Consider the following 16,313-nt stretch of genomic DNA (forward strand, 5'->3'; position numbering starts at 1 on the left):
TTTCTAGGCTCCTGGCGAAACAGCCTAACGAGGGTGAGGTTGGGGACTGGAGAATATTACTTCAGTTTTGTGGCGCGAATCGACCAAATATTTTTGTCGGTTTTCTAGTTTGAGTAGATAATTCTAATCTTCTTTGGTCTTCTTTCATTTCACTGTATGAGGTGTATGGCAGAATCATGGCTGAAACGAGCAAACCCGTTGGTATCATGCCAAACCATGTGGACTTACGCGAGATCTCTTTTACTAACTTGCTACTGTTGGATTTCAATCCTGAAGAAATGGAGTCCAAATACAGAGTGGTGTTTAATCGGTCAGTTGGAATCTGTATTTTTATTTTCGCTATCAGAATTAATCAACCCATAAAGTAGTTGTTGTGGACGATAAGAACCATCAATTAACATGTTACTTTGTTAAGCTGTAAATAAAGGTGGCTTCGTACTCTGATCATCTGAGCAAGATCTCTTGCAAAGAGAGTAAACAGATCTTGTTCTGAAATCAGTCCTCGATTATAACGATTTCTTAAAAGATAATGGTAATAACTGACTAGCTTTTGAATACGAGATAAGAGTGATAATCAGGGTTTTTTAAAATTTTCTCAAAGAAAATTATGAAAACTGTTTTAGCTTGGTTTAGCTGGTCTGCTCAGGTTGGAAATATGTAAAATAAACACACTAATTAGTTTAAAGAGGTTTACATAAGAGAGAACATTAACTGATATTAAGGAAGACAAACTACTATAATGCATGGAAAATGGTTGACAACACCAGCCCTATGAGACCTACGTTATGTAGGCTTTAAAGGACTGAAACAGTTGTCCAAGGAAAAGTGTGAGTTGCTGGGTTTCAAAGAAGAACTTTACGTGTATGATTTATATACTTATACACACCTGTACTTCTGTAACCTTTGTTATTATGGCTCACAATCCCATGGCAATCCATGTTAATCAGACCAGGGTTCAAGTCATCTCCTTGTTTTCAATACAGCATTTACATGGTTGGTGTTGATCAGAGATTTACCATACATCTGCTCATTCTTTTTTTCTTGCACTGTTGCTATACAGCGAATTCTTACTATCAAAGGTAAACGTGACTTTGGCTTGAGCATGTATGCAATACTCTGCTTATCAGAAAAAGCATTATGTACTATAATTACTATAGATTTTAAATCCAATAATTAGAGACTCTGTTACTACCAGCACTATCACATCAGGAGGGGGTTCAATAATGCCATGACCAGCTTTCTACCACCAGCTGTGAGATCTCTCACCACTGCCTATTCAGCCTGCAAGCAGGCTCTTATGTATAGGTATCACCCAGCTGCCTATTACATTATTGGCAGCTGCTTATGGAAAAAGTTATTGAAACCCCTGATCGACTATTTCTTTGTGAAAATATTACTATATTTTAGTTACTTTGCACATGTTGTAAGGTTTAATATCTGTAGCATCTTGTTTGTCCATTTAATCATGGTTCTTATAACCCATTTTGTAGTGATATGTTTGCATTACCAAACAAGAAAGCCATGGAAGTGGTGATGCATTTTCTTTTTACAAGACTTCATCCTCAGTTGGCATATGAAGAATTCAGGTAAACATTTCTTAGATGCTAAAATAACCTTATTTAATTTCAAGTTATGTGATGCTCTAATGGATTAGAAGTATAAGGTGATTTCAAAAAAAGGAGACACGAGTCTTGAACTGTCATACTTCTGAGTGTCTTTTCTATCCATCTTGGTAATTTATGTTTATTCTTTTTATGTTTTTTGTTTTTTGTTTTTTTCCTTTTTTGCATAGGGACTGTTGGCCAGTCCGTGACAAGATCCTTGAACAGCAATTTAGGAAAGTTTGTTTTAACTGGGTATCCAGAGTACAGAAGGTAATATACTCAATATTGGAAATGATTGGTAATTAAAGGTGAAAAATGAGCATCAATGATTTCCTTTGAAAGTAATAATCGATATTACAGAAACAACAAACTCACTGATAAGCCTAAAGCTTCAAGTACCTTCTTTGTTATAGAATAAAAATGATCATATAGTATTAGACATTAATGTCAGTGTAACTAACAGATTTCTTGGAAAACAGTTGTTAAGTCAGACAGACTCATTTCAGCCTAAATCATGAGGCAAAATGCCATTAAGTTAAAATGTAAAGCCAAAGTGGGATTCCTATTGCCTGACCCTTTTCATTTTAAAACAATTTGAATCATTTTTAATTTTTGACAGGAAACCAGTAAAACATCAATTATAAAGAGAAATTGATATTTCTGTTTTGTTACAATTCATAGGAAGACCCAGAGGCAAGATTACCAAGAATAGTCCAATCACTTTTCCATTCTCCTGGAGGTAGATATACATGTTCATACAGATCTTGTCTCTATATCAGATGATTCTGTGGTTGAGTAGTTATCATGTTGGCTTTTACTACCAGACTCAGAAAACCATAAACACCTGGAATATGCTTGCAATGTTTATTGTGTCAAGACCAACCATGTAGGTCATAACACAGAAAATGAGAAAATGTGAAGAAACCACTAATCCACAAACAAATTTTGGGTAGTAATTACCTTTCAAGACTAAAACATTCCATGGAGATTTCTGGTGTTCGTAATTTCTGAGTTTCACTCCATTAGTGATAACCTTTCATTACAGTATTTTACTCACTATTTCAAGAAACTAATATGTCTGCTTAGTATTTCACTTTGTTTCTGGTGATCTTTTTAGCCTTTTACACTTGTATCATAGAGATCTTCAAATAATTGTTTTACATCACATGACATGTGTTTTTGGTTTTTATTGTTACAGGAGATCGTTTCTATTCATTCCTTCATCATTTTTCCCTGTATGTTTTGACAAAAGTTATGTATCGTGATCATGGTGAGGTCATTATTTAGATTTGCTACTTTAGCAGGTAGTCAATTGTGATTTCTTGTAATATATGTTGCTGTATTTGGTTACCTACATGTACATGCATAATACTTTGAGAAAACTCCACACCACAAACCACTTACAGTAAATATGTGTAGCTCTATACAGATGGGTTACTCAGGTGATGGAGAGATTGACACTGATAAAACAATTTCATTGAGTCTTTTGGGAGAACTTAATCATTTCATTTAGTAAACAACTTCCTTTGCTTGGTTGCCAGCCAGGCATATACCCCAGCAAGTTCCCTTCTTCTTCATTAATTGCAAGATGAAAACTCCAGAAAAGAAACTTATAAAGATGTTGAGATTTAAAACAGGGTTGTGCAGTATGATGTCTCTTTTGACAGTCAACAAACATTTCAGTTTTACAAACTGGGTGGGTTCAAAGATCTACTGTACATAGTTTACCATAAAAGTTTTTTTTTTAATCAAGCTATGGTGCAGCCCCATTGCACTTTGTAATTTGCTGCTTTTGTTGTCAGTTCTTGCCAGCCATGACACAATTGTCAGAGTTAAGTTTCACCACTTTCCTACTTTCCTGCATGGAAGAATTTTTATGTCCTTCACTTTATAATTTCTCTTCCTTGACTGGTTTCAAACAGGTAAAATTATCAGCATTCCTACTTTTCCAACAAAGACTGTTCATAACCATTCCTTCACACATGTAATGTCTAAAGCACTGGAGGCCCACTTCGTTGTTTTAAAGAAAAGGTAAAGTCCTGTCAAGTTTTATATGAAAAGTAATCATTTGTAGTCTGGACAAAATTTACATATGTTTGGGTATATGAGCAACTACTCCATTTATTTCTCTGGTATATTCTCTTACCATTAGGTCCTCAGGGAATCTTGTAGACTATGCCGTCTTCTTTGTTTGGTAGATAAGAGCTTCTTTTTGCTGAACTAAGAGTGAATGAAATGTAGTATGTGACTTGAACACAGGGCAAATGCCTTGCTATGTAGGGCAGTAGTAAATTTTTCAAATATACCATTGGCACAAGTTAAAAGGGCAGTGGAATCGAATTTGTGAGTGTGGCTAAGTTTACAACTAATATGATTATCCAAAAAATTAAACCCTGCAGAATGCAATTTATACTTTGCATTGTGAGACAAACAGTACTTAGCACTTCATTAACTGTCGTGGTCTTCTGCATGAGTATATATGGTGCATATTTGCAAAAGGAGTTTGTGGTTTATGTAAAAATAGTTGTTTAGCTTGTTTGCCAGGTTGTTGGTAAAAAACAACCAACGTCTGGAGCACAATCAAATTTTGAGGTGCTTTTGAGGTTAAAATGAGCTTATTGCTTTTGTCATCAGTGCCATAAATTATGAATGTAAAATCCTTTAAACCTTCAAAGGGTAGTCATAACATGTAGAATGATGTAGAGCCCAGAGTGTCTATCAAACTTTTTCAGTCATCAATTGAAATGTCTCAGCATATAATAATATTGGTTGAAATGGTGGAAATGTTGTGGTGAAGCATCTCAACAACATTTTATTGTTTTCTATTTAGATTTATAGAGTTTGCACAACATGCAGTAGAAGTGGAAAATCACTGGAAAGAATTTGCCATGTATGTATAATGATACATGGTTTATTTTAGCCAAAGATCCATAAATAATGATTAGTATTTACAAGAAGTGAGAAAATGGGCAGAAAGTAATGCTAATGCACACAAAAAAACAGTGTAGTTTCATCAAGTTCCTCTAGAACATTCAGAGTATAGGCAGGAACTTGTTAATCATCTAGAATAAACATATTTACAAGAAATCTTCAGATCCTTATGTGTAGTCTTATTAGCATTGGAAATCTTTTCAAGACCTTGAATTGATTTTGAAGGTCTTTGGTTTACTAAAAAGACCACTCTCAAAATGGTAGAACATTTCATAATTGTACTTTCTAACCTGGAACTTTCCAATAATTTTTTTTTTTTGACAAAGTGTTATAGTTTTAAAGTATGTTACCTCTCTCAGTAACTTACATATATCAATGACCTCAGTAGACCTACATGTAGCAAAATAAATTTGGTCAGTTTGATGTGGAGCACAATTCAGAGGTAATGTACTTTCTGTGATCCAACTTGAAATAAGCAACTGTATACCACAGCCTGTTCTGTATCGTTTGATATAACTCTCCTTGCAGAAAGTTTCTCATCAAAATTATACTTTGATTTATCTATTTGGGTGACTTACTGTTTTATCTTTTATACTTACCCTCTATCAGGGAGTCAACCAAAGAATTTAGAATTCTAGTTAAAAAGAAGCGTGATCTTGAGCGACATATCTTGGAACTGGATGGGGTTATTGCAACAAGAGGGAAAAGTGTTGGGTAGGACTTAATACTTCATTTATTTTTAACAATCAGCTGATTCCACATGTGCTTCTACTTTTTGTATTTTAAATTAAGTACAATATCGTTGGTTGTAAGAGGTATTTATTGACTCTGTGCTTGCATATTTTTCCATAAAGTATACAAATTGTGTAAAATAATCTCTTTCTGAAAAAGGAGAATTTGCAACATTGTCGGTCAGTGGACAAGTTACTGAGCAAGGCTCAAATTGCCAAAATCCATAAAAAATTTTTTAGCATGTTTAAGCCAGGGATTGAAATATCAGGAGTAAGTTTGTATAAATGAATGATTACATAACAAAAGAGTTAGGGAATGTTAGATAAAGCATTGTTTATACTTTTGTTTTCAGTATAAGGACTGATTACCAAGAAGATGTTGAAGCTCTCAAAAGGACACAGTATTTACAAAAGGTTGGCAGTGATTTCTTTCTTTTATGACCACCTGATGGTAAACTACATAACTCATATATTATCAGTAACTAGGCCTGGCAGCTGCAGTTCAGTTGTCCAAGGTACACTCTGTCTTCGACAAATCTTTTTTTTGGTAGAAGTTCTATTACACATCCACTCAGATGTGGGTTTACATTGGCAGTAATCATCAATCAAATGAGGGATTAATTATGGAGGTTTTCCATGCTCAATTATTTCTTTTAAAAATCAAGTGGATCCTCCTTTATTATATGCTGAACAACATGGCAGGAAAACTAAATGGTTATGAACCTGCTACAAGGTCAAGAACCACCTGAACTTTTAGACTACTAGGTGGCTTGACCCTGATACCCTTTGTAAAAAGATGAATGTTGATTACCTGAGTGTAATGTGACAAGAAAAACAGGGGTCATCAAAGAATTGTTTTAGAGTTGAAGACACTGAATGCTAAGGTTAAGAGTGCCAATGAGAGGTTGCAATGTTGCTATGGAAACTTAGCCCAACAGAGAAAAATCTTAACTTGCTGAGAAATAATAGGGAAATGTTTTGATATTAGTTTCAGGGATACATACCTAAAAGAGCAGTAGTATCAATTCATGAAAGAATTGGTTTTAAGAACTTGAAAAAGAATTCTAAACTGTCTTAAGCTATAGGTTCATTCTACAAATCCTAGGGTTTACTTTGAAGAACCTTTTTCACTGATTTGTTTCACTGATTGAACATAATCAGTTTTTAAACACAGAAAAAATCTGACATCTTCCTATAAAATCATAGAATTCTTATGTCAGGGTGGATTAAAGGACTCTTACACCATTTGTAAGTTGCTGGTTTCTTAATGTAATGTCCCTGATAAGTGTATTTCCTTGTTGCAAGTTAGTTAAAAACTTGTTTACACCATGTTTTATTGGCAGGTTCGAGACTTGTGGACTGGAATTGCAGAATTCCACTCTATGCAGGGACCTCAGGTATGTAAATAGCTTTCTATGCAAAAATTTAAAAATTTCACTTGTTAAGTTGTTTTCATTGATGACCCTCTTTTTTCAACTTTATTTTTATTAAAAATTTTCTGTACCTTATTGAACAGAGAAAGATAGTTGACACAGTGCTCATGGGTGAAGCAAACAACTACCACATTGATGTTTCAGACATAGAACCAAGAGTGAGTGAAAAATGCATCTCAGTTACTAGATTTATTGGAATATAATAATAATATTTTGTCCACTTTGTGTGCATAATTAGATGTGGGTTGATTGAATTGCTGCTACTTGTTTACAAGGCATCACAAATGGTACAAATTATTACATTTTGATATGTATAAGGTGACAGGAATATAAAAAAATGTAAACTCGCCAGGTTCTCTTGACCATTAACTTCTTTTGTCAAATTTAGCCATGGCATGCATGTATCAGTAAATATGTAATCTTAAGGGTACTCTGTTTGTTTCTTTGATGTATGATACTCATGACAGTACAAAAATTGTAAGTGGTATTGTAAAACCACTACTGATATCAAATCCAGATTGTTAAGTGCAAAGGACCCTCACCAAATTCCTCAGTTGTTTAATTACTAAAGGATTAATAATACTTCTTTCATAACCTTGCCAGGTTCCTGACATGCTGCTGAGAGATTCTGAAAGGGAGATAAAAAAGGTATGAAGGGATGACTTATGCCATTTATTTCTTATAAGTGATAATCATTTGTTAATCTTCCTTATTTGAGGAACTGACATGAGTTTTCTCAGTGATATCTCACTTTTTTTCTCAGAGAAATATTGAAGATACTTACTGTGGTGGAAAAGTGAATCTTTTGAGGTAAGTGTTACTAGTGTCGATCACACTGTCAGTATTTTAATAAGATGAAGTTTTTTTAAGTAAAAAATGTTCTAGTTGATTTAAGTTATATAATTGTCTGAATGAAGGTACTCCTTAAAAGGGCTGCTGTCATGCAGTGACATTGACTGACAATTTGACAACCTCAGCTGTGGTTTGCCAGTTGAATGTTGCAAGTCAGGCAGGAACTGAATGATAGTTATTAGTTTTGCAATTTTTCTTTGGCTCAGACAGCATTGATGAATCTGGTTTGACTTTTCGGTAAAGTTTCATTGTTCCATTTCATTGTTTGATTGGTTATACAAACATTATGAGTTACTAGTAGTTTTACAGTTTTGTACAGTGCTGATATTTGCTGACATCTTTTTAGAGGAGTATGTTCTAAGTTTGTAAACCAGCATTCTAAAAATAGTTTAAAGTTAGAGCAATAGGTTAGACATTGAGCTGAGGCCCAAGCTATTATTTGAGTTGATGTTCAGAGGCAAAGATGTCAAAGTTTTTCTCTGCTTGCATGTGTTCAGTTAAGTCTTAAATGAAGGTTCCTTATACTTTTCTCCCTTAACAGAACAAACATTAATTATATCCCTTCAGAAATTAACATTTGATGTACACCACTAGGTATTAAAGAAAGCAATAGTACCAGTACCTTATAAAGCAATTATAGTACTTTAATTTGTATTTGTACCTTTCTAGAGTTCTCTTCTGTATTTGACTTCATTATTTTTATTTTGACTTTTTTCCTCAATGCAGTCTGATTCAACTTTGGAATTTGTCGCTTTATAAGATAAGGGAGCAGATTTGCCAAGGTTTGTTCTCTAAAAGTTGCAAACATGATTTTGAAGGTTGACTATCTTTTGTGACTTCAATTAACTTACGCTGAAAATTTGCAGACAAATCCATTACATAGTAAATGTACTATCTTTTATGATTAACTTGAAAGTACATTGTGTTGTTTAATAGAACCTCTGCCCAGTTTGGATGATTACTGTCCAACAGTGAGGTCAGCTTTTCACACCCATGAGGCACATCTTACCAACACTAAGTCACTAAGGTAAGGCATCGGAGATGGAAACATGTGTTACTGTTCATGTACATTGCAATAGAGACATTACTGTTCAAAAATTTCATACCTGTATTTACATTTGTTTCAAAGTTAGACTAATGATGAACTGAATAATTTTTGAGGGTGAAATTAATGGTTAAGTAGGCAAAATATGAAGTGTTTTAACACTGAATAGACATTAGCATTTCTAAAGACCATAAAAAATTTTGAAAGTCCTCTAATATGGCTGTACGTAATGCTTTTCCTAAAGGGCAGCTATAGAAGAAACTATGCCAGCCATGAAGGAATCTATCAAGGAATTGAAGTTACAATGTTACAGGATGTTGGAGCAAAAACCTAGCAAGGCAACACAGGGACCTGTTGTGTTTGTAAGTTGGTTGAGAGTCTGGGTAGGCTAGTTGATATAACATTAAAACAGTATAATTTATCTCCACTGTCATATTCAAATTGAACTTAATTCTGTCATCTTTGTGTGCTTTTGATTCCCATTTTTAAAACTTGAAGGGATTACTTTTAATATATATTTTGTGATGAATGTTAGAATCTTGGACTAGTTCCTCCTACTCCCCCAGTATCCTTTGCACCTGCTGACACACCAATGGCGCAGAGAATTACTTCTTTTGAGGACAGTCTCAAGCTTTCACCAGAAACAGGTAAATGTTACAGGCACATCTTTAAGAAATGAGAATCTTCATTATCCATTACTAGTTTTACACTATCATTTCTACATTCATTTTGTTTGTAGTTTCTACACCAGATGTAATTCAAGCATGGACCAAATCTGCCAGAACAAAGCAGTTGCATGGTAAGTGTACATGTAGGATCAAGGAGAGTGACCAGCTTTATTTCTAACATTATTGAAAATTATTTGTGGTCTGCTTAACAATCCAACATTTACATTTGGCATTAAAACAAGTTACATGTCTGAGAAGGTTTTTTTTTTTTTTTTTTTTTTTTTTTTTTTTTTTTTCTTTTTCAACAATTTTGCCTTTAAAAGAAATTGAAAAGATATTGAATAGAATATTCTTTTTTAAGGTATTACAATAAATATTGTATTAAATTGAATTGCATTGATATGAACGTGGATCTCTCTTTGCAGGTGAAAAAGAATCTCTTCTCAAGCCCAAGTATGTTTGAGATCTTCTTGTGACTCTGCTAAAAGGTTACATCTTGAGCTGGCACGGTTATTTACTGTTATTAAATTTCATTTATTTCAGAAATAAAAAGGAGAAATCTTCCAGGCTTCCAAGGCCAATACAGCATTGCCATGTAACTGAAGTAATGGTTTTGTTTCTTCACACATTTAGTGATACTGTAGTTCAATTTTTTGGTTGAAAAGGTTACAGTAATGGACTGGAGATAACGAAAAATCAAAGTTAAATTGATTTGAAATTTTTTAAACCAAGGAAAAATCTGTACCACTACATCTTTATTCAATTGAATGAGCACTGCAATGCTTGTAATTGCTGCAATCTCTCTGTCCATAGCGTGGTTAGCTGGGCAAACATCATCATCAGGTTTTCAGTATAGGAAGAATTGAAAACTCAGTAAATTCAAAACAATGTTTGTTCCTCTGATTTCATCTCGTTTGTGTTACCTACAATCAATTTAATGTCATGTAAATGAATTGTCAAATAACTTCTAGAAACAAAAATGTAAGAATCAATCAGTCAAAGTACCTCTTCCCTGAGCCTCAAGGGTTGATTGGCTGAGAATGACACTGTACATTTCCTTTTTCCATCATCATCCTTTGGTGGATGATTATGATACTGAGGCATGAAGGTTTAAAAGTGGCCAGTTGACAATTTCTATATATTTCTTGAGAAGACCAAATACACTGAAAAAAGCACAGCTGCTCTGATGATCATCAAAATACAGATCAAACTGAAGAAGCAATCATTCTGATTAGAGTCAGTGAAAGTTTTTATAATAATTACTACATATTTACCTTTGTTAAGCTGACTATAATACAAGTATTAGTCTTGTTTCCCATAATTATCATGTGACTTAGTAATGAAACAAAATATGGTTTATGGCAGATGAAGTTTGCCGAATATTGTTATACTTCCTTAGCTGTAATCAGTGACAGCACCTTATCCAGCCAATCATCTATCTTCACTGAGGAAGAATTCTTTGATTGGGAAAGATTCCTTGTTTTATTCTTTGCTTTAGATTCTGAACACAAAAACTGCCACCTCCCAATCAACTGAAAAGAAAAAGAAGCCATCCCAGCCATATGTTGAAAAAAGTCTACCTTACTCAGTAGGTGTTCACTACTTTAAGCTTAAAAGCTTGAGCATGTGTGAAAATCTTGCAGTCGTTGTTATGCATAATATGGTTCCAAATATACATGTACAAAGTTACTCACCACAGCTAACAACCTCAGGATCATGATATCTCTGGCTCAAATTCACACATCTGTAAGAGGGAACTTGCAAACATTAAGACAATTTCTTTAGCTACCATTTTTACTCTCTTAGTCACCAGACATTTTCTCTTTTTATTTAAGTATTAGATTTGAAGTTAATCATTACCTAAACAGGCTTTAATGCAATGTATTTGTCGAGAATTTTTTTTTTGTCATCTGCAATTCTTTTTGTTGTCTGAAATGTATGTGTATTTCAATTTCAAAAAGTCATCTGTCACTCCAAGAGCAGAGCAAGTTGAAATTGTACCAAAGCACCAGTCTCTGAAACCTACAGTACAGAACATTTTGGCAGATCAGGTACCGACTTTATACTTTACAACAGCACGTATTTACACTCAAGTGAATGAAGAGCTATCAAAGATTGAACTTTCTTGGTATTCTCTCAGTCTTTCTCCTTCTCCATGGTCACTGCTCCATTTTTGGCTGTCACGAGTTTTACTGAATCACAGCTACAAGGTTTAACCCCTGTCACATTGTAACTCTGTTTACAGATCGCAGATGCTGTTGCTGTACAGGAAACCACCTCAAGCTCTCTTTCATCGTCAAGCTCTTCATCCCGTGCCACCACCCCTCAGGTGAGATCCCTTCTCAGGTGCTCCTTTCTAAGACAGGAATGGTTTCTCTTTTAGAACAAGAAAGAAAGATTATGAAGCCCTCCCAAGGGCTGTGGTGTTTGTGTACTCAGAAATCAAATGTGCTCTCAGTCTATGATGTTTAAAACATGTCATGGGAACAGGAACTTTGAGATCCGTTTGTTATGGTATAGTATAATTATCTATCTATAGTATATCATATATCTTAAGGCCATTGGTCCGAAATTTAAGAAGGATTTAGAAGACAAGTGAGGAAAGAAGACAACTTTTAATGGATGTATTTACAGAGTGATATTCTCCGGTCTCTACTGCAGCCTCAAGCATTGGAGGATCCTGCTGGTGCACTAGGTGAGATTGACTGGCTGCTCTAGGATATACTAGTGCCCAACATTTTCTAGAAGTGTGGGCAAATAAAACAGTAACAAACCTCAAGGCTACCAACCTAGGGCTGTGAAATACTAAAATAAAAGTGTTTAATAGTCTAATATAACAACTCTTATTTTCGATATCAGGACAAGACGCATTTAAACCGCGAGATCGGATTCCTAGAACTCCAGCTAAATCCGACGATGGTAAGAGTGGTTTCGCTTTTGTCTGCACGTTGTCTCTTCCACTTTTTTTTTAAGCCAGTAAAAATCTCACTCACAAACAGTTTCGTCCTTAGGCGAAATAATTCTCTTTTCCTTTACACCTACCATTTTTCATGGAATAAGTACTGTTTCATTCTGACGAAGTCATGATTTTTACAGGTTACAAAGGAGTAAAAGAGGAAACATTGACTCGACAAAACGTTGAGACAAAGACTGGTCGCCTTCTCCAAACCATCCTTGACGAATCTACTGAAACATCCACTCCCAGTCCTGTCAGAGGAGGCCTGTCAAGGGATACTCCTCCACCAGATGTTAGTGGTGCTACGTATTCTGAGGGCAAAATGTCCTCAAGTCCACTTAGGACCTCTTTGGTCCACGAAAAATCTCCTGAACGTGGTGCATCGTCATTGCGACTGTTTTCGTCTCTCAACCATTCTAGTGATAAGCTGGCTTACAGCACCTCTGTACACGAAAGTTTTAACCGTACCACTTTTCAGCCTACACCAAAGTCAGTCAAAAAATCGCTCTTTGAGGAATCGCCCCTACAGCAGGAAACGTCACAGCATCAAAAGAAGGTTACTCCCGCTCAACCAACCACCAGTCTAACAACAATGTCAGACGAATTGCCGTTATCTATCGGACAATCTCCAAGTCTTGAATTCTGGCTTCGTCCACAAGGAGGATATTTGGATTTTAATGTCCAGGAGACAGCTACGTCACCAACGACAGATCTTAGTCTTGACGAAACTCCTTTAGAGAGCGGCAATTCGTCGTTTAATGGCATTGAATTTTTCAGTAGATTCACTGAAAAAATCCCACTTAACACGGATAAAGCCAAGACGTCAGTGAGGACATCCCAACCTGATAATACTTCAAGCGCGCATGCCTCATCCAAATCCGGGGCATTTGTCGCACAGACCGCGCTTCAAAATGTTCCTTCGTCAATAAGTGAAGTCGATACTTCTGCACTGATTCAAAGACTTAACAAGATTAAATTGACGCAGCTCTCGTTCAGTTCTCCACACGCAGCTCCGTCAGGACCGTCTGAGTCCCATGCAGCAGATAACTCAACCAGTAAACAGGACGAGAGGGAGGGCCAAACACCTTCTGACTCGTCGTTATTGGCCTCCAGGCTGGATCAGATAAAACAAGCGCAAAAGAGTCAACAGGTAACTAGATAACGTAACAGTTATGGCCTTGAACTTGATCAGCAGTTTAACATCTCATGTAGCAGAATCACTCAGCATTTGGAAGAACTATGTTCTCTCAAGGGTCTTCCCAGCCTGAAGGTGACGCGTACTCAACCGAACCCGTTACCTGAAGGAGATTAGCAGTATGCAGTCGAAACGTCGCAGTCCACTTCCGATATGACCACATCGTGAAACAAACAATTACATTTCTCTTTTGAAGTATTATTTACCGCGATGACTAACCACAGGCTATTTTACGGTCTTCCCATTTGCTAGAAAGTGCCAGCCAAACAGATCCACTGATGAAAAGGGTTCCGTTCTTAATCAGATATATCTGCCCAGACGAGTTTACTCGAAGTTTTCCCTTATTTGTGCAACGACTTGTACAAATGAGGTAGAACTTTCTCCTCTTAAATCGACCGATCTGGTTTTTTAGTTCCGCATACTGCCATTTATTTTATTGTAAATTTAACGTAACCGTCCATTGGAATAAACTAGCTCAGCCTGACTCTGCACTATAGAGAAGGTCACTGTGAAATGTAGGAATGAAATTTTTCCAAGTTATTCAGAACAAAAGAATACCCACGTAAAGCATTAGGGAGTTGGTAAGAAATCCAGATTTTAATGGAAAAATTTTAATGGAAGCGAGGCCTAGGGGTTAATTTTCAGCAAAAGAGGACATCATTCATGGAAGCTTTTCCATGCTCTTAGAATTTACCCTAGTTATATTTATTTTACTGTTTGTTAATTTCTTTAGTTTGATATCTGTACTCTCAGGTGACCCCTGGAGCAAACACCGATGGAGACCTTAGTAATAGTCGTACAAGTGAGCCTGCTCTGCTGACACCCCTGACCCCAAGCAGTAGGAGTACACCTGATGAGGATGGTATCAAGAATGACTTCGCTAACTTTTCATTCAACTCACCGCAGCTCATAACAAGTGTCTCTGGTTCGCCATCTTCGCCAATAGATATAGATCTCTCCGGGCAAACTCCGTTTAGACAAAAAAATGGCGTGGGATTTACCAGTCCCCTTCAAGAAACACCTCACTTGTTGGAAGAGCTTTATGAAGGTATTCCTTGGGAGACAGCAACACCAAGTCTTCCAGAGAGAACCTCACACAAAGTAGAGAGTGGTTTAGCAGAAAAAGGTTCTATTTCTCCTGGGGTGAACGGTCAGTACAGTTCTTCGCCGTACAACATTTCAACACCTCTTCTGTTGAGTTGTGTGCATATGCCGAACGGAGCTAGTAAGGTTTCCTCGTCCAAACAGACCTTTTCAAGTTCGGGTGGTAACACCTTTCAAGGTGAGAAAATTAGGGTTTCTTACCCAATAGATCACGGAAGTCTTCGGAGTAGTGGTAGTATCTTTCGGTGGTTTAAGTTGGAGAAAGACCCAAGAATGATGGGAATTTGATCGACTGTAAGTTATCTTTCTCTGTGGAGTACATGTGGCAGTGGACTCTCTTATTAAAACAGAATTAGCCTTTATCACGTCAGATAGGATCTCTGAATTGCCTAGTTTGCGTGAAAAAAGGTCACATTCATTTTGAAAATGTCATTTGGTATCCTAAGTAGGCAGAAGAAAAAATCGTTACTTTGGAATAAAGAAATTAAGTTTGAGCAGTGACCAGCTAGTACTAGTTATGTATGGCTTCCTAGCTCAATAAATCGAGCACTGCACCTTTACAGGATAGTAAGACCCTGATGATAACCTTAAATTTTTAAAGAGATGATTTCCTAATTTCACAGCTGATTGGTCTCTCGTTTGATGTAAACACGCAGTGTAAGAATAATCCTTTCCATTTTACTTTAATGATGAAAACTACAGCATTGTCTGAATCAATAACTTCGATATCTTTTTGTTGCTTCTAGACGAAATAGACGTATCAAGGCGCCATGATTTACCGTCTCCGTTCTCACATCGAGGTGGGCGTAAAGGAACAATTAATTTTGATTGCTAGTGTTATTGCTGCTAATATAACAGTAGACAAAAAATGTTTCGTTCCAAATATTTTAATATTTTTGCTTCATTGTCACAATCTGTATTTCTCTTTTTTATAGTGAAAAATCGTCAGCGAGGATATTACAAATTATTTACCACTTCAACTGTGTTTTCTACTGTGTAAAAAAATTGTGGTTCTTTTAATTTCACGATTTGAGTTTCATCTTTTTATCCCAAAGCAACGAAACTTGGAATCGTAGTTTCTTCTCATAACTGTACAATTTCACGAGTCGTTGCAGCGTACATATGGAGGAGACAGAGACAAGCTTTGGGTGTGAATCAAACAACTGAATTAGAGTTTAAAATACAAAATCCGACGTTTCATTTTAGACCTAAGGTTTATTTCTATTTGCTCTGTATTATTTTCTGTTCTTTAGTGCTTTGTTATTTTGTCTGTGCGACCAAAAATTGGATGCCCCAAGTGTGCACATATTTCTTAACAGGAGTTCTTATCGTTTAACTTTTCTATCTTTCAGGCAGTTTAACAAGTCACGTTACTTCCCCTTGGCCACAAGAGTCTCATCACTCCCCTGTCGTTGGCCAGTTGATAGACTTTGATTAGAATTATTTTCCAATAAGCACGGAAATTGATTACTTCTGGTTTCACGATAGTGCAGCTTCTTTTCACAGAATAGTAGCCATAGACTGAAGTTTTTCCGAACTGTTATATTTTTAATCGTGTGAAATGAAACAATAAATCTTTAAGAAACATCACGAAATAGAACATGATTCCAGCAGACAAATAGCCGCACTAGACTTGTGATGGACAGAAAGATGAATTTAAGTGTTGAAACTTAGTGTGGTTTATTGTCTCTATCTAGTCATTTTCCCTACAAATAATTGTGATATTATACGTTTTGAGCAGTAGGCAAGTTGGTAGATATCGGGTGCCATCTCGTTCTCAAACACCTCTTAATT

At 35.9% G+C, this 16,313-nt stretch overlaps 1 protein-coding gene across 3 annotated transcripts; it reads left to right on the forward strand.

Annotated features, from left to right (window-relative positions):
* Window positions 1–79: 79 nt before the first annotated feature.
* On the forward strand, window positions 80–16,257 carry LOC131773164 (HAUS augmin-like complex subunit 6). 3 transcript variants are annotated; one of them, XM_059089150.2, is made up of 29 exons: window positions 80–310; window positions 1,491–1,586; window positions 1,793–1,874; window positions 2,286–2,343; window positions 2,803–2,874; window positions 3,527–3,635; window positions 4,435–4,494; window positions 5,145–5,249; window positions 5,620–5,680; window positions 6,610–6,663; window positions 6,783–6,857; window positions 7,303–7,347; window positions 7,463–7,509; window positions 8,278–8,333; window positions 8,488–8,578; window positions 8,841–8,958; window positions 9,132–9,243; window positions 9,336–9,395; window positions 9,690–9,717; window positions 9,808–9,868; window positions 10,763–10,852; window positions 11,226–11,315; window positions 11,510–11,593; window positions 11,899–11,959; window positions 12,124–12,183; window positions 12,361–13,370; window positions 14,169–14,697; window positions 15,266–15,319; window positions 15,872–16,257. In XM_059089150.2, exons 1-29 carry the CDS (start codon window positions 177–179, stop codon window positions 15,955–15,957), a joined length of 3,588 nt encoding a protein of 1,195 aa, XP_058945133.2. In that variant the 5' UTR covers window positions 80–176; the 3' UTR covers window positions 15,958–16,257. The 3 variants fall into 3 exon arrangements, with proteins under 3 accessions (XP_058945133.2, XP_058945135.2, XP_058945134.2); XM_059089152.2 differs by having other exon boundaries at window positions 11,926–11,959; XM_059089151.2 differs by having other exon boundaries at window positions 9,808–9,859.
* Window positions 16,258–16,313: the final 56 nt, after the last annotated feature.

This window comes from Pocillopora verrucosa, chromosome 4 (genome assembly GCF_036669915.1).
Source record: "Pocillopora verrucosa isolate sample1 chromosome 4, ASM3666991v2, whole genome shotgun sequence".
NCBI classification, from domain to species: domain Eukaryota; kingdom Metazoa; phylum Cnidaria; class Anthozoa; order Scleractinia; family Pocilloporidae; genus Pocillopora; species Pocillopora verrucosa.